Source organism: Drosophila kikkawai, chromosome X (assembly GCF_030179895.1).
Source record: "Drosophila kikkawai strain 14028-0561.14 chromosome X, DkikHiC1v2, whole genome shotgun sequence".
Taxonomy (NCBI): Eukaryota; Metazoa; Arthropoda; class Insecta; order Diptera; family Drosophilidae; genus Drosophila; species Drosophila kikkawai.
In genome coordinates, this window is record NC_091733.1 from 6249404 (window position 1) to 6272139 (window position 22736).

Genomic DNA, 22736 nt, shown 5'->3' on the forward strand with positions numbered 1-22736 from the left:
ATAATCCCTTTGTTTTCGAGCCTCCGGATTCGATAGCCAATCCCAAGACAGGTAGGCGGCGCCCCTGAAACCGACCGCGGCACAAACAAGGTTATAAAATCGACCGTTTTCGACCATTCATGAAGGTAGCATATATGGAAGAGCAGTGTGTCTACCTGATGCAGGGTATAAAATCAGGATGCTTTAGGGGCCATGGCATCATTAGCAATCGAAACTTTGCCACAAGAAGACACAGACATACTCGTACTAGAGCGCATAATGGAACAGAGTCACTTGCATACACAACTGGGCTACAGCAACGTGGGTAACGTCTACGCTCCTTACGCACCGGCAGTCTCAAAGGCGGAAGATATTGAGAAGTTGGTGGACCAGCAGCTGCTTCAACTCAAGGTACACTACAACGAACAGGAGCAGAACTATGTGAACCAGATGCTGTTGGCGAATCCTATTGTTGTGGAGCGTCGGACATCACCGCCGCTCAATACCATGCTACCAACGCCATCACCATCGCCGGAAGCTGGTTCGGGATCTGGAGCGGAGGGCAGGGATGTGCAGCGTCAACGGGCAGAGTCGTGCCGCAAGTCACGCTACAACAATAAAATCAAAAAAGCCAAGCTGCGCTTCCGACACAAGTTCGTCAGCGAGCAGGTGAAGAAGAGTGAAAGGATGTTGAGCACGATGCGAGAAGTAATCGCGCAGGCGGAGCGCCAGCTGCTCGACCGGGGAATTCCCGCCGCTGCAATCGAGCGCATGCGCAGCAGCTTCGGCCTCGGTCTCATCTACCCCATGGATCAGTGATATTATGAGAAAGGCCCCACAACTAGTTTATAAACACACATTGCATTTTATATTTTTTTCTTGTTGACTATATTAAGTGTACTATAAGCGTATAATTACTATTTAAATAAAAGAAAAAAATCATGTTAATACTGTAGACTTATTATTGGGTCATGCCTTTCAAGGGATGAAATTAACGAAAGGGAGATCAATCAACTTTCCTGCTACTAAATTGGGCTGAAGCATTAGTAATAGGAGCTTAAATATTCGGCAGAAACTACACTCATAAACATTTTAACCTAAAATCGTCATAAAAAAGCTTTTCGCACGAACATTTAGAAATTCGCTTTAAAAAAGGATCCAAAGGTTAGTCCCCCTAGATCGGAGAAAAATTTGCCCTAAAATCAGAACAAAACCTTTCTAACGCCTAGGGCAATTATTCTTGAATGTAGAACAAATTTCTTGTCTTATAGGGCCATGCCTCGGCTAGCTCTCTCAGGCACAGGTTCTTGGCCCGGCCCACTGACACACGTAACAGATAAAATTTATTGTTTTAAACATTCCGCCCTCGACTAAGACGAGACGTTACACAGCAATAATACTTGCACAACTTCGAACTGGACGAAACATTCATTAACGATACCTACATATTTTAACGGTCAGTTTTCCTTGAGACTCCTCGCTGTTGTGGAGCTCGCCTGCTTTCCCTCCCATCCTTGGCAGGCTGCTAGCAGAATCTAGTTACGCAGCTGCCCCAAATTCTTTTTTTTACATACACACACTCACCTCACGCCATAGTTCGCTTCCTCCTTCCCAGAAAAAAGGACTACTCCATGTTCATTTTTTCAATCCTTTCTTTTAATTATAATTTTAAATTCCCAAAAGTACAAGTATGAACTATTCTGTCCTTGCCCAACTTTTCTTTCGGTTTTACTTTATTTAACCACTCAAAAGTAACACTAAACTGCGACCAGCGAATTCCCTTCCTACCCGTTTGAGCGCTAAAAAAAAGGGGGTGAGGAATATTCAGGAGTTCGCCTCCTCGAACCAATAATTCAACCAAAAACAATCGCTAGGCAACAAACACAAAATAAAAGTTTAACAAATCGAATAAAAAAATAAATAAATATGGGGAATAAAGATTAATAAATAAATAAATAATTAATTAAAGATAAGCAATAATAAATAAATAAATAATGGAATTATTCGGAATAAATAAATAAATATAAAACAAAACAATGAATAAATAATACAAAAGGCTGAAGCCTTGGGTGGCTCCCGTTGCCGCCCTCCCTGGGCGTGTCGGCCCAACGTCGGCCGCCGATCTTCGAACGTCCAGTGGCGGGATGAAGTTTAGTGCCGCAAGTGCGGTTTCGGTAGCCGGCAAACCAAAGGGATTGTCGAGGAAAGTCGGCGATTTAGCGCAGTCAAAAAAAATTATGCGGCCATAAAACACATGTACCGCCGGCTCAAAAAATATTCGGCCACCAAAGAAACTCACACCAGCATAAAAAAAAATATGTGGGAAGAAAAAATTCATGCTCCAGCACCAAAAATTTCGCCAGGCCCGGATCTTGGCATGGCGTTCCTCATTTGGAGCCTAGGTCTGGTCGGCTTCTATATTAAAAAAACAAGAAAGGAAGCTAACTTCGGCACGCCGAAGTTTGTATACCCTTGCAGATATTATTTCATTACATTTTACCTATACTTATTATGTTTACAGTTTGACAGTTACAGTTTTGCATTTCCAGCTTTACATTTTCCCTACATCTACCGATCGTTTATATGGCAGCTATATGACATAGTTGTCCGATTTTTTTGAAATTTATACCAAAATTCTAGAATAATAAAATAAGCTTATATCCCGGAGTAGATGAAAAAACGTTGAAAAACAACGAATCTATAATTTTTTTTCTATTAATTTCCCGATCGTTCCTATGGCAGCTATATGATATAGTCGTCCGATTTTCATAAAATTTTTACCAAAATTCCGAAATAATATAAAATGGCCATATCTAAAAAATGGTGCAAAAATTTTGAAAAACCGCAAAGTTATAATTATTTTTCTAAAAATATATCGAACATTTGTATGGCAGCTATATGATATAGTCGTCCGATCCGGCCCGTTCCGACATATATAGCAGTGAGAGCATATAGAAGACTATATGCAAAGTTTCATTGAGATAGCTTTAAAACTGAGGGACTAGTTTGCGTAGAAACGGACAGACGGACAGACGGACATGGCTAGATCGACTCGGCTCTTGATGCTGATCAAGAATATATATACTTTATAGGGTCGGAAACGTCTCCTTCACTGCGTTGCAAACTTCTGACTGAAATTATAATACCCTGCAAGGGTATAAATATATATATATTTTCTCGTAACGGCCTGCCTGGTCCCTGACCACTCACCTCTATGGTTTGCCGATCCAGCTTCCTAGGTCCCCACTTCCGGATGTCTCACATTTTCCTTTTTTTTTCTTCTATATTTTCACATTTTATTTTCCAAAAAAAAATTATTTCGGCGGCTTTTTTTCATTTATTTTTTTGGTTTCCAACACAAACATAACGCCGAGTCGTCGTCACACCGCGGTCTCGCGCTCAAAGTTTCGCTCTTTTATTCCGCTTAAAACCTAACGGAGGCAGTGAAGTCGAAAACCACGCCATTAGAACTCCGTTAGGTTTTTGCTATTCCTCTTTATCGGGTGAATAAACCCTTTTCGAATCTGGCCAAGTTGGTAGCCTTTGAACCCACCTATCGATATTTTCGCGATTACCGATAAGGCGGACACAACAATTCTTGCCCCAAAGTGTCTCCAATTGCTACTATTTAATATAAAACGCCTACCTCTACTTTATTTTATAGATTTGGGAAGCCTATACCACCTATACACACCCATCGGGGAATTATCTCTTTGTTAGAGAAAAATCATTAGAGAAACTCAAATTCCTCGTCATCTAATTAATCAAATAAAATCGGACGCAATCTGTGCTTTTGCTGTTGTTAAACAGCCGAAATAGTTTACAAACTATTCATTTTACTTCATTTTTGCTTACGTTTTCATGAGCCACAGCTGATCGATCAGCTGTAATCTGATGCAGATGCACTTTGACGCAGCTCTGTGGGAACACGAGTTTCGCATCTGGAAAAAATCCCAACCCTTCCTTACAGCTGCGCTGAGTGGGAAGACAGTATTAGGCCTGTAAGAATAATTGATTGATTAATAATAGCAGCTGTTAGCTCTCTTGATCTGGCAGCCCCTTTAAATTTTTGCAGGTATCATTTTCGTTGTCAGTACCAGCAAAAACCACAAGGAAAAAGTTCTTCTTCTTCCTTTTTTCCCACAGTTTTTGTTTATTTGGAGTTTGGCCATGTGCGTCAAATTAGGCTGATCCGGTAATCGTACATTTTTTCGATTTCGTTTTGGTGGAAATCGTACGATTTCACAAGTCTACGAGTAATAGGGATTCTCCTGAGTCCCCTGAAAAAAGTTGGTTTTCGTTGTACGTTCTAACTGTCCTCATCCCAACTAAAACATACGATATAAAAAAAACTAGAATGCATTATTAAAGGGTAAGGGTCCCAAGGTACATACGTGGCGTTTTTAATTTTTTTTAATTTTTCACCGACTTTTTATAAAAATTGGATGTCAAAACACCGATTTTTGACTAAAAAATGAATATAATTTGTTAAGGGTCCATTCTGGTTACTTGTGCCAAAAAATAGACAATCTTCAGGATTTTTTTTTGTGGACAAAGAAAAAGACAAGTTCAAACTTGTCACATATTATAATAGGTTAGAGATGATTTAGCAAAAATATTGAGAAGTTGTTCATCATTGGACGCGATCCATTGATCTAGCAAATTTTTGACGTCTTCGTATGATCGGAAGTGCTGTTCAGCGAGGCCATGCGTCATTAATCGGAACAAGTGGAAATCCGAAGGAGCGATGTCTGGAGAGTAGGGCGGGTGGGGTAGAACGTCCCATTTCTGCGTTTCCAGGTAAGTTTTTACGACCTTGGCAACATGAGGCTGGACGTTGTCGTGTAGGAGTATCACTTTATCGTGCCTTTCCTTGTATTGTGGCCGTTTTTCCTTCAGCGCTCGGCTCATGCGCATCAACTGGGTCCGGTAGAGTGCTCCTGTGATGGATTCGCCTGGTTTCAAAAGTTCGTAGTACACTACGCCTAATTGGTCCCACCAAATACACAGCAGTAGCTTCGAACCATGAATGTTTGGCTTTGCTGTCGAAGCGATGCATGGCCGGGTGGCCCCCATGATTTTTTCCGCTTAGGATTCCACTTTTCATCGTTGGTAACGATACGATGTAAGAAACTTTTTTCTTTTCTGGCACGTAAAGAGACGCCTCTCAATGTCCCTTGGCTTCAACTCGTACGGCACTCATGTTCCCTGCTTTTGGATCATTCCCAAGCTTTTTAGGCGAAGGGAAATTGATTGCTGAGTCACACCCAAGGAATCCGCGAGTTCTTGTTGTGTCTGACAAGAACCTTCATCCAGCAGAGCCTCCAAATGCGCGTCTTCAAACTTTTTCATAGGACCCGGTCGATCCTTGTCTTCCACGTCATACTCGCCATTTTTAAACTTTGCAAACCATTCTCGACACGTTCTTTCACTTATACACGACTTATCATAAGTTTCTACGATCATTCGACGTGCTTCAGTTGCCGATTTTTTCAAATTGAACGCGAAAAGCAAAATCTCCAGCAAATGACGCTTATTCGGTTCGAATTTCGACATTTTTGTGCACCAACAAATTGATCGACAATAAAAATACACGAACGAGACAATGTAGAGTTGTTTACCGATATTTTAGCTCGCCATTTGGCGTTCCCGATCAAAATTTCTCACCGTTTTGTGAAGATGGCACCACCTAGTCGAAAACGGCGGTTATCTACTTGTACACCCAATACATAATCGTCTGCATACGACGCACAGTAGCGCCTCTCGAACAAAAGCCGTTGCAAAAATCGAAAAGTCGTTGTCGCAAAAACGATTTTAACCATACTTATTCGACAGGAAATTTCCCATGGATTCAGAATCTGCTGTAAAATTAATTTTCGGATTTTTTTTGTAGAAGATATGAGCATTCAAAGTTGAATTTTGTTTCCATTTTTGCATCATAAGAAAAAAAAGGAAAAATTTGTTGACTTTCAGGTAATATTACACAAAAACTATATTACCTATCGCCATGATTTTTGCTTTAAATAATAGACACATTCATAAACTGTAACCCAATCCAAAAAAAAGGGGAATTGGGTTAGAGCTTGCACAGGTAAATCGCTACCTGCCAGGTGTCCATTTTTTTCACTTTTTTCTGGCTAAAGTAGTCTATATCTTTTTTGGATGGGCTGAGCCACTATACACACTATAACTACGACCTTTGTGGATCTATTCTGGACCAAAATCAACTTACATCTGCTGCGTCGAGCTGCGTCCCCGGAAATGCAACAGCATAAACCAAAACTACTCAGGGTTAAATATACCAAAATACCGACTCAGCTTCATACTAACCAAAAAATATACTAACTGTAGCGCGTGGCGGTTACACGTTGAAATAAAAAAAAAAATTTTTTTTTCAGTTTTCATCTGAGCAAATACATAAAATTAAAGATAAAAAATTAAATAAAAAATATTTTTAAAAAATTGTCTTCATTGAGAAAAAAATATTTCTTTACTTTGATACCCTTTAAAAAGGCGAATGAGTGGGCGTGGCTGATTTTCCAATACATATGTAAATTTTACAACAATTACCTATCAAATGGCGTTTAAATTATTTAGTTATCTTATTTTGTTCAAAAGTTATGATTTTTGCAACGTAAAATGAGAAAAGGCGCTACTGTGCGACGCTCCGATATGTGGCAATTTTTCCGCCTCTCCTTATCTCCGTTATTTTGCACTTGCATACGGCAAGTGCACAAATATACACACACACGTATTGGTTCTGAAATTGGACCGGAATTATTGAATTAATTTGCATATTTCCGTTTTTAAATTCCAAAGGAAAAAATTAAATTTTCCACAAAGGTAATTATTCAGGCCTGTTCTAGTTTCCACTTCCGCAAAATTTATTCGGATTCAGATTTCCCTGACCTGTTCTAGTGTTCACTTCCGAAAAATTTTTACGGATTCGTATTTCCCTCTGTTAAATCTCTGTTAATTTGCAGGAGAAACGCACGGAAACTTTCCGTGTGCCATTGGGTCGGCGGATTCAAATCCGCAACATCAGAAATTAATTATTTTAAAATACAATGCGATTATGTATATTACAAATGTTAATTGTATTTTATTCCTTAAAGTTTTGAGAACATTATTGCATAATTGAATTAATTAATACTAACATACTTGATTTAAAAATAATTATTTTGTGGGTGCACCTTAAAATCGGATCGATTCTAACCTTCAACATTATTGCAAATCAGCCGCCGCTGTGTCGTATTTGAAAGGGACCATTTAAGGGTTGTCAGCGTTCCAAAAAAGGCATATATTTAAGATAAATTTTGAACAATTACTTTTTATGTTGTTTTACAATTAAAAGATCTGCTATTAGGGTAAAGTATATGAAAAAGTGTTTTTGTTTAAAATACTAGCCAGTTTAATCTGCGAAGAGAATTTTTTCTAAACCTTCTGCAACTCTGCTCTCGGGCATTTTGCGCCCAGAACAGCCGATTGCAGTTACAAATATTTCAAAATGTTTATTTCCTGTCTTAATGCTTATTCCTTAGATTTTATTATTTAAATTAGTGCTTCATTACTATCTATGAGTTGGAGACTACAGCGGGCCAAAATTTGATCAGCCCCTTTTAGCAAATCTTAGACAAGGGAATCTCTTTTGTTGAAAGCGACCAGCTGATTTTGTTTGGGAATTTAAGGGAAATTAAAAAAATTTTCCTTAAATCACCAAGGGAAATTCGCTTATGTTAAAGGGAAATCCGCAAATGTTATCAAATTCACTTCCGACTGGAAACTAGAACAGGCCTGATTATATCAAAAATAATTATTACGAGTCCGATTGGTTCCTAAATTCTTAATCCAACTTCGACCCATAAATATTTCGGAAATATAGTATTTACAGTAAATCCGTAATATATATATTTATACTAGTAAGCCAGGCGAACTCCGTTACGCCACCTTCGGCAAATTATCCGTTTAATTGAAGTGTTCTTTGGTAAACCACATTTTTTGTGATGTGTTGTGGTTAATGGAATTATCTAGGGACCAAATAGCCCCTGGAATGTTAAAATCACCAAGAACTGCGAACTAAGTGGTCCCTATCCGAAAGTCTTTTAGAGACCAACTGAATAGCGGAAAGATGGTTTCAATAAATAGGAAGTTCCGACAATGGAGGAATGTAGGAACATGTCTGATAGGCCGATCTAGCCGGTATACTGTGAACACAGCTTAAAAAACTTCGGAGCTTAGAATATCCGGCTTTAACCAGGTTTCTGTAAACACAACACTTGGGAAGCAAATGTGACACTATTATAGTACAATTTAGGAAGCTTACTGCGTAAGCCTCTAGCATTCTGATAGGAGATACCAAGGAAGTTTGTTAGTTTTTTGGGACGGAATTGGAAGACGTAGAAGGCGCATTGGTCAAATCGGGCCTAGGAAGAGTAATTCCAACTGTCCTTTTTTCTCTTTCTTTGCTTCGAATTCATTGACAATCACATGCTTTGGTCAGTTTTGGACAGAGCATAGTTTGTCAAAGAATTCCTCAGGAACATATATTTTGAAAGATGAAACTGTCTCGTTGGTGGTATTGCCATAAGGGGTTTTTTCAAGGCAGGCTGATTATCCGCCTTACCAATTTCGGCCGGAAGTCCGGGCCTGACACCCTGGTAGGGATCTGGGGCTCTGAGAGGACAACTTTTGGGACCCTCCAGTGGACAAAACGGATATGAGCAACACCGGGGGAACGGTCTCACCCGCGACACCTTCGGATAACGAATCTTTTCTAGCACTCTATCTCAGGATTCTTGACATTTGTCCTGAGGTCGATGGTTACTGTTGCTGTTAGGAGCCTGCCACGCTGGTTGGGATCCTCTTAGATGCTGCACACCAGTTGATCTTCGTGTGCCCACGCGTTGTCTCAACCGGGCATTTTCCCTTACTACATTTCGTCTCTCCTCGCTTAAGTTCTGTGAACACACTTGTTGCTGGCATGCATGCCTTGTGCGGAGACCGATGTTCAAACGTCGTGCTCTAGGCATTTTGAACTATAGGCAAAGTGGTTAATTTAACCTCAATTTCACATAATTTACACAGGTCAACTTAACACCTTAAAGACAAAAGCTGGTTTCCAATTGAAATGTTAGGAAACGAATAACTTTTTTTTTTTTGCAAAACCGTGAAAATCGGTTGGTGCATTCTGGAGTTATGTACATGATCTGGGTCTATAGGCAGAGTGGTTAATTTAAGCTCAAATCCGCATAATTTACACAGTTCAACTAACCACCTTTTCTGTTGCAATTATTCTTGAAAAAGCCGCTGAGTATATGAGGGTAAGTCCGAAGAAGAGGACACTAAGCTGGCCTCAAATGCTACAAATTCCCAAGGCTCAGATGCAGTGATGTCATTTTTTTTTAGCAAAAAAAGCTGGATTAACAAAAAAAAAAGCTGAAAAAAGCGGAATTCAATAAAGAAAAAACTAAGAAAAAAGCTGATTTTTTAAAAACCACTATTTGTTTGTATAGGCCTAATCTGACGACGAAAATCTGCTGTAACAATTGTGATAGCGGCCAAACTCCATATAAATAAACTCTGTGAAAAAAGGAAGAAGAAGAACTTTTTGCCTCGTCGATTTTGCCGGTACTCTGAAGACGAAAATGATACCTGCGAAAATTGAATGGCGTTGCTAGATCAAGAGAGTAAGCAGCTGATATGGTGCTATTGCAATAATTCATTTTATTTATTCTTACACTCCTAATAGAGGGAAAGTTCAAGGAAAAAAGTGGCATTGATAAGGGCTGTTAAGGCGAAGACCATTATATGGGATTTAACCCACATAGGGCATTTTAATGCCATATTAATTAACAAATTCGTTTACAAACAGCTGTCCAGTGTGACCAAAGAAAAGCCCTAAACGCCATAAAAGGTACATTTTCATGACGTTTCATGGCTTTTTCTTACACACTGGTTGCAGAGCAAAATATTCAGCGATTCTGCTATAACACATGTTACAGCGGATTTTCGTCGTCAGAGTACTAGCCTAGTACTACTAGGCTTTAATTTGGCTGAACACCCGAAAAACCTCGGCATTTGACCAGGGAAGGGTCAGCGTTTCTAACGCAACTAATGCCTGTCCCTTAAAACGTTTTCGCCATTGTCCTTGTAAGTTAGCACTTCATTCCAAAAGCTAACAGTGTCGTCGACATTTTGCATTGGGATTAGTTTTATGTCATCATAATGCCGTAACGGCATCATGGAAGACGCGCCAAATATAGGTGTGGACTTTTGGATGATGTTATTCGATATAAGTATATACACAGAAAAAATTATCGTGGGTAAATCCAACCATTTCGTGGGTTAAAAGGCAATAGAGGTCTGCATGAATTAATTCAAAACGGCATATGAGACATTCATATCTCAGTGAATTGAATGAATTCGGCTGCGAATTCCACTGAATTTGAGTGAATGCGTGCGCCGTCGTTGTACTCACAACTACACACTCACACATAGGGAGAGCGAATTGAATGCCGACAGAGCCGAATACAGAGAATGAGTATTCGTTTACGTGCGCTTACAGTGCACTATGGGGTTTTTGACCAGTTTTTGTGGCATTAATTAATAACTCGGTCAGTTTTGGAGATATCGACATAAAACTTTACCAATCATCATTATTTGTCCCTAGGCACATATAGTATGAAAATCGTTCGGATCAGGAAACTATATCCTATAGCTCCCATAGGAACGATCGGGTAAAAGTAAAGATAAATTAATGAAATTTAAGGAGCTTATATTTGTTGCTATTTTAACACAATATAGCAATTTTGAACAAAATCGGACAACGCTTTCCCTAGGAACTAAAATAACCAAAATACCGGAAATCAGTGTTTTTCCATACAAACAGCTACCAAATTGGCGCTGAAAACAGTGAGGTTATCTGAGAAAAATTCAAATTGCAACAAAAGTGCGGAAAAGTGCACGATAAGACTAACTGCTTTTTGCTCAGAATTGACAACGCTACAACATACACTTGGACGCATTGAAAACTAATGCGAACTTCTATTTCAAAACTCTTCCCAAAGTTTAAATTTGTTTCTCAAAATTCAGCTTAAGGTGTATTTATAAAATGACAAAATGTCAGTATAAACACGCACAATTTAAACAATTAATACCTTTAACATGTCGTTAAAACTTGTGAAATCCGTGTCCATTAGTTTTTTCCTTTGCAAATTGTGTCTTACACGAATAGTTTAATTTCAAAGATCACTTCGTAAAAATTACAAACTTAGCAGACGTGCTTTCGGATGCAACAGCTGACTTTACAGCTCTGTTGCTAACATATGCTGTTAAGTATTAACATTTTGAGTATGAGGCATAATAGTTCGATGTTTTGTTAATACAATCCCACTATTTTTTTTTAAATTAAAGAACTTTTAAAAAATGACTAAATGCCACAAAAAGTGGTCAAAAACCCCATAGTGCAGTGGGAAACATAATTTGATGACATATAATTGACTTCATTAATTTAAACTTTTTTCTTTAGTGTTTGTATTTGTTTATTTATATTATAACTTTGCGAACTCATCGTGCCGAACGCTTGCAGAAAAGTAACACGCGCTGCGCAATATGACTGCGCAGTCGTTGTATTCTGAGTATTCTAAGAATTCTTTGCTGCCTTCGTTCATTCATTCTGTTTTGCACACGCATTCACTCAATTCAGTGCGTTATGAATACTCAAAATTTCGCAGAATTGAGTACAGAATGAGATGCGAACTCGATCAGCTGAATGCGTTGTACTCAAAAATGAGTACAACATTCAGAAGTACTCAGTGAAGCTTATGCTTGAATGCGGCCATGCAGACCTCTAAAAGGCAACAACCTAAATCTTGGGTTCCATGGACTGTACGCTGCAGTATAACGACGTAACGCGTTACGTAACATGTACTGCTCTACAGTAAATGGAACCACGATTTTGCGGTTAAAAAGCGCCAAACCACGAAAATAGTGAAATACACTTTTTTACTGTAGAAACTGCACCCATTGTTGTGAAAGAATTTTTTATTGAAATCTGTAATTATAGAGCTACAAATGGTTTATTAAATTATATAAATTAGTGTATAAATCCTATTAAAAGCCAATTAAACTTACATTTCCTGATCCCCGGCCGGGATTCGAACCCATGTCTCAGAATTCACAGACCGCCCGCTTACCAACTGGGCCACGCAAATACATACAATAACAAGAAAAAAGCAAAAATATATGTATCTCTCTCTCTCTCTGAGCTAAAAATAGATTTTTTTTTCGTAAAACCTATTTAAGTGTGCCCGAAATCGTTTTTTCAAGAAACGCTTGCATAATACTAGAAGTTTAGAAATATATACCAGAATTATACCAGAAAGTATTTTAGTGGGCAAAGAAGGTTCTGGATTTTAATAAAAAAATTTAATAAAATTAAAAAAAATTGTCGATAAAGCTTATAATTTATTTGCTACTTAGCTTGGAAATGCAAAAATACATAGCCGAGACCAAAAAAGAACAAAAAATACATAAAAGTTATTACGAAAAACCTACAGTATTTTCACTGCAGCTGACAGTCACGACAGTTCGCAAAGCCAACAACAAAAAACACACCGAGTCTCGTACGTAAGGGTGACTGTAATTGACTGTCATATAAACTGTCGTGCAGTCACCAAATCCAACAACAAAATACATGGACAGTAGGTTTACTGTTATTCAACCAAAAGAAATTGTTCATTTAACCCACCAGAATTTTTTCTGTGTATAGATACTGTTGCAATATAAATTAAAAACAATAAACACATTTAAATCAGCACTTAAAATGCATTAAAATTAAAATTAAGAAAAAAGCATCTCAATTTTCTAAAAAAGCTGGAATTCCCGCTGCCCGCTGTTTTAAAAATTTTCCCGCAATCACACTTCAAAAACAGCTGAATTTGACGGGAAAAAAGCGGAAATGACATCACTGCTCAGATGCACCATTTGTTTTACTAAACCATTCGAAAGTGCCCAATATTAAATTAGTTAAAATCGGGGACGCAGACAGGCTGGCAATAGCTGAGAATATTCCCACCGCTGGTCCCGATTGGATAGTAATTCTGCAGCGATTCGATGGTAGTGTCGACTTACTTCAGAAATACTTGGATCAAAGCGTTGGTGAACTATCCGGGGAATTCTGGATTGGTCTTGATCAAGTTCCCTTGAGGGGACCTTCATAAACTTAAGTTTGAACACCTTTAGAGTTTTCTATGCCTACATTTTGCAACCCAATTTTCCTAGTGAATTGAACGAAGCCCGCGAAGGAGAGCCAAGTACCAACGCCAGGAACGCCAGTTCGGGATCTGCACCCGACAGCCACATCGAGTTCCAGCGAGGTTCCCACCACTCATCCGGGGCTACCCACTACGTCCAGATGGCGCCCCGCAATGCTGAGGTGCCGGAGCAGGTGACCACAGCATCCGGAGCACCTGCGGGTACCCTGTACGTAAGAAAATGAATGGAGGAAAACAATGTTAATCGGTTTAACATTGGTAAGTCGAATTTCCAAAATATGATGATCCGAATAATTAAATATTTTTCCGTCCACAGGCTGACGCCCCTCGCTATTCTTTTTAAACAAAAGCCCTCTGAAGCCTAATCAAACCGCTCCTTTTAAGCACGACTTCCTGAACTTTTTCGATATATTTAAACAAATTGTATTGTTTATCTAGTGTATTTTGATAAAGCCCAATAGTTTTGGCATTTCATGTCTTTTATTATAAAGTATAACAAGAATGTAACTTCGGCAAAGTACTCATAGTACTCATAGTACGAAAGGTGGACTGTACGACCATCCGACTCCATTGCAGTTCAAGTGTAGATTAAGAAAATATATAACAGGTATAACAAATACAACCGATTAATATTTCATTAATATTATCACCACTTATTGTAAAATGTTTAGATATGTAACGTCCTGTCGTCCGCGGGTAGTCAGCGGGACGTCCAGGGTCTGTGCAGATATATTTTTTTGGTTCAGGCGTGGTTGCTGTAAGAGATTCCGTCCCAGAGTAGAACGCTAGAGGATTATGCCGTAAATGTATCTTAATGTTTATTTACTTAAAAGGTACAATTTCAATAATTTCATGCCGGATCTCGATTCTGGGGGTACGCCGTAGTTCCGATTCGTCCTCCTCGTCCCGCGTGCGGCTGTCCGATAGGGGGGTGCCGATAGTCCCGCCAGGGTATGGGCCTTGAAAGCCACCCAATAGCGAATGCGTTCGGACTCGAAAGTCCTCCACGAGAGAATGCGTTCGGACTCGAAAGTCCTCCACGAGAGAATGCGTTCGGACTCGAAAGTCCTCCACGAGAGAATGCGTTCGGACTCGAAAGTCAACCGAACCCAGTAGTTGTCAGACTCGACAGTCGGCTCGGAGAAGTTCGGACTCGAAAGTCTGCAGAGATTGGACTCGCAAGTCAGCAGAGATCCTAACTACAATTTATAAATAGGAACCAGAGTTCCCAAAAAGTGACTTCGCTGCTAACTACTGGGGAGGTTAACTCGACCCAATCGCAGTCGGCTGCTAAGTGATAGAGATGTCAAACTACCGGTGGTACTATCGATAGTACCGATGGTTTGGATTCAGCTTCCACTATCGGTAGTTTGAAAACAATCGCGGTAGTATCGCCTCTATAGAATTTTTTTTTTTTTCGTTCCAGCGACGTCAACCGAGTCGGAAAGAATGTTTTCGAAGGCAGGAGAAATAATTTCCGATCGTAGATCCAATTTGAAACCAAATAAACTGTTGTTTATAAACAAAAATTGGTGGATATCTGACTGTTAAACGTTAACTCTGATCTCATACATTATTTTTGAATAGTGGCATGACCTCTTAAATATTATTTTATTTATAAGATATAAAATATGAATCTTTTGTTATTTTTTTATTTTTGTTTGTATTAAGCTTGAAACCAAAAAATGAAATACGGAAAGAAAAATATATATATATCACAAAAAATTAAAACTGTCCGACTATTTTTATATATTTTAAGACTTTTACTATATTATATCTTTACTCTTAAAAATCTCTTTCAAATTAATAAGGTATACCCTCAACTTTTTTGAGTATTTTATTAGTGGAATATCCCCTTTTTTAAGAAATTTTTTTATGTCGGTACTATCGCGATAGTATCGATAGTTTGCAAAAAAAAACTCGAAACTACCGATGGTGCGAATACCGGTAGTTTGACATCTCTACTAAGTGATTACTCCATGGCCGTGGTCCGCTTTATATAGGCCCTGGCGAGGCTTCAGTGTTGGCCAGAGTCCTGTGCGGGATTTGCCCGAATAGTGTGGCCAGTCGTTCGGTCTAGTGTGACCCTCCGCTCGCGATCAGTGGCGCGCGCGCGCATTCGATTCAATTTCTCCATAATGTTGCCAATCCATTCCTTATGTTCCTAAGTGTTTCTATTTTATTCTATCGCCTATATATTGTGCGCCTCCAGGCGTCACAGATATATGTTTCAGAGATGCTTCTATGTTTGTATTGCGCTTCGTATTTTGTGCTGTCCTTCATGTTTTCCTTTAATTTTTATCAGTTATTTATAACCATTAAATCATATTTAACTAAAAATACAGAATTGTTGAATGGCAAGCAAGACGATTCTGATGAGTGGTTAAATCTTGACTTTTCTCAAGCCGTCCAAAATATTGAAAACGAAGAGAACGAGCCTGAAGACTGCAATCTCCAATTTGATTTTGATGACTGGTTACGTCATTAAAAAATTAAATTTGTCTAATGAGTTAGCAAAAGAGTCGACATTTACATATGTAGATGAGGTTTCGCATGGAGGACTGATGAAACCTTCATCGACATTCAAAAACAAAATAAAACAACTAGAATTTATATTTTTAAATATTGTTAAAGACACATTTAAAATAACAACAAATTTAAAACAGACATTGTTAAACGCCGCTGAGCAGGTCGATATTAGTGTAAATATAAACAAATTTTATTTTAAGATACGCATATACTTTAGAATTAAGAGCTTAAACAAGAGAATGGCTGTTCAACAACAAAAACAAAGAATTATGTCAAATTCAAAACTTATAAAAATAAAATTATAAACAATACATCTTCTCTAAACTTGTCAACTCAATCTTGTCATAACTAAGGAAACTTTTAGCCCCATGCACCGTATACGGGTTAATCGAACTACTATGTTGCCATCTCACTCACACTAACTATTGAATGCTATCTCACTCGCACTTACAACAGGGGACTATGATTTTGCCGAGTGGACTACCTTGTATAATTCTATCATGCGAAAGCCTACTTATAATGAAAAAAGTTATAAAACTGTATTGATAACAATATTTTTAAGGGGTTATATACAGTTGTGATAGTCGAAAAAATCGATTTTTTTTTATTGCATATTCTTAAAGTATATACTGTTGAGAATACTCTCACAAAAATTCATAACGATCGGAGCATTAGAACCGAAGTTGTAGCTATTTATAGCGCACGACCTGCACGTCGGCCAGAACAAACTTGAAACTTTAAACGCGATTATCTCAGAATCGTTTTTTTCGAAGTTACCTTTGCGGTGGACACGATTACTAAAAAACTATTAATCCGATCAACACCAAATTTTGACCACTTATTTATTATACCAATAGCTAGTCCTCTAACGAAGAATTTTTTATTTTTTTGAAAACTTCCTTTTTTAGAGCATTAAAACGGAAAATTTTACCCCTTTAAAAGGACATTAAAATCGTCGCCATTTTTTTTTAATCAAAATTTTTACAAATCCTTCGTTCACGGACTAGTTTTTGAGATAATAATAATAAGTGGTCAAAATTTGGTGTTGATCGGATTAATAGTTTTTTAGTAATCGTGTCCACCGCAAAGTTAACTTCGAAAAAAACGATTCTGAGATAATCGCGTTTAAAGTTTCAAGTTTGTTCCGGCCGACGCACAGTGGCCGATTTGGCTGTTCTAGCGGCAGAAATGGAATTTCATAAAATGTAACGATAAATTTACCAAGTTTGAAATTTTTATCAAATCTTTACATAAAAAGAAATTAAACTTTACATCTTTAATTTAATTTAATTTTTTATTTTTTATTTTAAAATTTTTTTTAACTTTTAATTTTTTTTTTAATTTTTAATTTCTTTTTTTTAATATTGAATGAGTTTGTATTTTGTTTTTAAAGATGTTGTTTAAAAAAAAAGCCACAAACAAATATATTTCAATTTTCCGAGTCTGAATCGGAATTTTCTTCTTGCATATGTAGTCTACAAGTAGATTTTGACCTTTAATGTCAAATGAAACTGCTTTGCTCGAACTATTAGCCGCACTTTTGTTTAAACTTGTTATTAGTGGATCCGACGATACCAACAATAAGTGCAAAAGATCCTTCATTGTGTTAGACCGAGAGTTTTTGCGAGTATGGTTCAAGCGAAAATTTCTTAAGGGGGGGTAAGGTTAATTCGGTGCAAAAAAGGCCACTTTTCAAAATTATTGTGGCGGAACAGCTAAAGTTAGCTTAATGAATTAAATACTATATACAAACACAACATTTGAATAATTTTTGATAAATTTTGTATTGAAAAATATTTAGAGGTAGAGAAGTTATAGGGAATCTCCCGAGTCGCCTCCAAAAAAAGTTGTTTTGCGGTGTACAACCTAGCAGTCCACAGGATCATCCGATCTAAAAAAATTATACCTCATTCGTTAAAGGATAAGTGTCCCGAGGTATTCAGGAAGCGTTCTTTTTTTTTAGTTTTTTTGTGATTTTTTAGGAAATTTGAAAGTCAAAAACCCTATTTTGGACTAAAAGAAAACGTTATTTCTTAATTTAAAAATATATAAAAATTAAAAATTAAAAAAAGGCCAACGTGAATACCTGAGGAATTAGTTAGAGAATGTGTGTGCCAAATTTCAAATCGATCGGTCCAGTAGTTTTTCTGTAATCGTGTACACCGATTTGAAAAATTGAATTTTTCAGGAGAGCGCTTTAAACTTTGTGATTCCCATGCATTGAACACCAACCGACCTTCGTTCAACTCCGCATAGCGTCGTCAATTTTACTCTGATCGATGTAAAACTTGGACACAATATTCTTAAGATGTTGAACTTTAAAAAAAAAAAAAAAAAAATTTACGAAAAAAAAATTAAATACCTTACCCCCCGGTAATATTACAAAAAAAACCATAAAACCAATGGTCATGGTTTATACTTTAAATGATAGATACATTCATAAACTATTAAAGAACCTAAAAAAAACGACACTTTGGTTTGGGCTTCTACAGGTAAATCGCTACCTGCCAGGTGTCCATTTTTTTAACCTTTTTCTGCCTAAAGTAGTCTATATCTTCTGACGCCAATGACGGCCACTGACTACACTATGACTACAAGTTCCGTGGATCTTTCCTGGATCAGAATTAACTTTCATCGGCTGCGTCGAGCTGCGTCTGCGGAAATGCAACGCAAAAAACCAAAACAACTCAGGGTAAAATATACCAAAATACCGACACAATTTCATACATTTCAATAAATATACTAACTGTAGCGCGTGGCGGTTACACTTCGAATTAAAAAAAAAATTTTTTTTCAGTTTTCAAATTATTTTTATTCGAGCAAATACATAAAAATAAACATAAAAAATTAAATACAAATTTTTGTTTAAAAATTGTTTTCATTGAAAAAAAATTATTTTTTCACTTTGATACCCTTTAAAAAGGCGTATTTGTGGGCGTGGTACTTTATGCAGTACATATATATATTTTAACGATATAAATATCGTTATAACAGTATCGATATTATGCAAAACTATATATTCATATTATCCAAAACTATTTGTGTTTCGCTCGTTTCCGTTCTCTTCTCTTCCTACCAACCAAACAGCGTGGACGTATTTTGTGAACATAAAAGTTTAAAAGAATAAATAACCAAGTGCAGTGCTAATAAAGAATAAATAAATAAAAGAGAATATAATTGGAGCAACATACATATCGGAATTGTCTATATTATTTTAGCTGTATTATTTGCGCGAACACACTTCAGGAGCATAGCGACATACAGTGAGTCACAAAAGTATTCGTTGCAAGGTTCCCGACGAATAATTATGTTATTTTTTTAATGATTAAGTATCAAATTGATCACTTTAGGTTTTATTTTATGTTACTCAGATATTAAACATTAGGAAAACAACAAAAAGTTGTTAAAAAACTAGCCTTTTTTTTTCCAAGAAATTCATTTGAACTACGAAATTTCATGTCATAAAAGTATTCGTTTTTTTGTTTCGGCATTAAATATTTATTATTTTTTTATTGTGTTATATATTATGTGCAATCCTTTGTTTTATTTAATAGCTTATAATCGTCCTTGCATTGGCTCTACCCATTTTGGGCACCTCTTTCAGGATATATTCGACCATTTCTTCCGCATTATATCATTAAGTTGCTTTTTCGGCAGAAATCCGCTGTTCCTGGAATTTTAGCTTAAGATGGTATCATAGATTTTCAGTAGGGCTAACGTCTGGGCTCTGTGAAGGAGTTTTAGTCTGGTTTCAATAGTACAACACCCACATCTTGACTTTAAAAGTCGTTTGTTCGGCGCTATTGTACTGGTGGAAATTGAACTTGTCGGGTTCTGGACACATTAGGGTGCCACTAGAGAGTAAAATACACCTTAATATATTGAAATATATATCAGCAATTGTTATCCTGTCTAAAAAAAACATATTTCCAACTCCTGGGGCAGACAGAGACCCTAAACTGGAACAGAAACTCTGACGTGCTTTACTGTTGCTGTATCAGTTTTTAACTTGAGGGCTTTTCCGGGTTTGTGGCAAAATATCCCTTCTCAATCCGATCCCTAAACATTGAAAACCTTTTTGGTTCAAATACGTTATATCAAAAAAATAGCTTCGGCATATTGATAGGTGAAAACATGGATTTTATTTTAGAGCTTCTACCATGCACATCATGGCTGCTAGGAACTGTTCCAATAGTTTAAGTGGATACATTTGTTCCTTAGGATGTGGTCATGGCGGTGTTAATTTTTGCAGCCTATAAATGTATGCCTTTCCTGATTTTTTTAAAGAATTGTTCTATATTCTCTGATTTTCAATTACTATATTCGGCCAAAACGCGGCTTATTTTCCAGGAAATTTCTTGATTTCAGTAGAAAAACCACGCTTATTATGGTAAGAGGACTAGTATCAAACATACCAGAAATATATTTAAAGGATCAACCCTCATTGTGTAGGTGTAAAGTAATTTTCTTCTGGAAAATGTTTTGACTCCGTACTATTCGCCATTTTGTAATTGATTACGACCCACAATGACGCTTAAATATTGTGTTTTCCCATGAATTAAATTTTAAAATGTATTCCCAACCAGAATACTGAAAAAAATTGCACTAACCCATGAAAAAAGGAAAAAAAATCTCAGAAACGAATACTTTTGTGAGCATAAAAATCGATTTAGTTTTATATATTTGTCTGTAGCTTGTTATTGAAAAGGTTTTCTCTAAGTTTTTTTTTGTCATATACTAAACAAAATATACATCTTTGGGATAGTAATCAATTTTTTCACATTTTGAAGCTTTTAGCTAGTGAAAATTGACATTTTCCTCAAGACCTCCTTTGCAACGAATACTTTTGTGATTCACTGTACATATGTATTTCGCTATTCCAGGAATTTCATTTTTCTCAGAATTCCTAATAGGTTATGGGCGCAGAACACCATAGCAGATAGGTATCGCATGTTATTTCATATTACTTTACTATAATCGAAATGGAGAAAGGAAAACGAAATATTAAACCCTTTAATGGGGAAAAATACTCAATTTGGAAATTTCGTATACGGGCTTTACTAAGTGAAAACGATTTGATATACATAAGCGATTGATGAAAATAGTACCATTGAATCTGATGCATGGAAAAAGCTTGACAAATTAGCCAAAAATACAATAATTGAATATTTAAGTGATTTTTTATTTTTAAATTTTGCCTCGAGTGATTGCAGTGCCAAAGAAATATTTTTGAATTTAGATTCGATTTGTGAGAGAAAAAGTTTGGCAAGCCAAATGTCTGTGAGAAAGCAATTACTGTCGTTAAAATTAAAAGATGTTAGTTTGCTTAATCATTTTACGGTTTTTGATGAATTAATTACTGATATGTTTGCATCTGGTGGCAAGCTGGATGAGATGGATAAAGTCGGCCACCTTCTATTGTCTCTTCCTTCATCTTATGATGGCGTCATAACGGCCATTGAGACTTTGGCAGAAAATAATTTAACTCTTGCATTTGTGAAAAATAGATTACTAGACCATGAAATAAAATTAAAACAGTCAGCGAAAGATACAAGCCTAAAGGTACTACAGGCTATAAATAAAGTAAATAAAACGACAAATATTTAAAATAAAACAAAATTCCAAAACAAGAATCAGTTCAAATACAAAAATAAATGTAATAAACTAAAATGTTTTCATATTAAAAGGAATTGCTATAAATACAAAAATAGTCATGAAAAACAGGCACAACCAGCTCAGCAACAAAATGAACCAGTTCGCATTTATGTTAAAATGTAACAATAAGTCCAATATGAACAAAGACCAAATTTCTTTTCTCTTAGATTCGGGTGCATCAGATCACATAATTAATAATGAGTCGTTTTTGTCGGAAATTAATTTGCTTGAATCTCCAGTTAAAATAGCTGTTGCGAAATCCGACGAATATATTTTTGCAACTAAGAAGGGAAATATAGAGCTATTAACTGATACGAAGACCCCTATAACTCTCAATGATGTATTATTCTGTCCTGAAGTCGCTCAAAATCTTATCTCAGTTAAAAAGATGGAAGATGCTGGCTTTACTTTCGTATTTCACCCAGGAGGTGTGCTTGTGAGTAAAGCCTAGTACTCTGACGAGAAAAAACCGCTGTATAAATTTAGACAGCGGCCAAACTCCATATAAAAAAAACGGTGTCGAAAAAAAAGAAGAAGAACTTTTAGACACGTCGTTTTTTTCGGTACTCTGACGACGAAAATGAAGCCTGCGAAAATTGAATGGCGTTGCCAGATCATGATAGTAAACAGCTGATATCGCGCTGTCTAAATAATTCATTTGATTTATTTAGACACCCCTAATGGAGGGAAAGTTGAAGGAAAAAGGTGGCATTGATAGGGGCTGTCAAGGGGAAGCCCATAATATGGAATTTAACCCACAAAGGACATTTTAATGCCATATTTATTAATATTTTTAATATTTTTTTTGAATATTTGTTTACAAGCAGCTGTCCAGTGTGACCAAAGAAAATCCGTAAACGCCATAAAAAGTACATTTTCATGGCATTTCAGGATTTTCCTTAATTTTTTTGGTCACACTAGCTCGGTAGCGAAATAAACAGCGATTCCGCTGTCTAATTTAGACAGCGGGTTTTTCTCGTCAGAGTACTAGGCTTAAAGATAATGAATGCATGTTATTTTGATAACGTTCCGTCTGTTATACGGTCTTCCCACACAGCGCATCTGTGAGGAATGTTTGGAATTTTTCGCAGATGCGAAACTCGTGTTCCCACAGAGCTGCGTCAAAGTGCATCTGGCATCCGAACAGCTGATCAATCAGCTGTGGCTCATGAAAACGTAAACAAAGGCTGTCGAATTGGCTGTTGCAAATTTGAAATGGAGCATTTACCAACTATTTTGGCTGTTGTACAACAGCGCATATTGCGTCAAATTTTATCCGCACTAACTTAAAATGAATTA

The 22736-nt window shown here is 36.9% G+C and overlaps 1 protein-coding gene across 1 annotated transcript; it reads left to right on the forward strand.

Moving 5' to 3' along the window:
- Positions 1-258: 258 nt before the first annotated feature.
- Positions 259-13709, forward strand: sisA (sisterless A). The gene is made up of 3 exons (XM_017180497.3): positions 259-794; positions 13222-13511; positions 13570-13709. Exons 1-2 carry the CDS (start codon positions 259-261, stop codon positions 13475-13477), a joined length of 792 nt encoding a protein of 263 aa, XP_017035986.2. The 3' UTR covers positions 13478-13511; positions 13570-13709.
- The last annotated feature ends 9027 nt before the right edge of the window (positions 13710-22736 follow it).

Excerpts from the sequence above, each read along its gene's own strand:
- sisA (XM_017180497.3), top strand. The coding sequence starts at position 259 with ATGGAACAGAGTCACTTGCATACACAACTGGGCTACAGCAACGTGGGT. Across the intron at positions 795-13,221 it reads CTCATCTACCCCATGGATCA|AGTTTTCTATGCCTACATTT; the intron begins GTGATATTATGA and ends GAACACCTTTAG.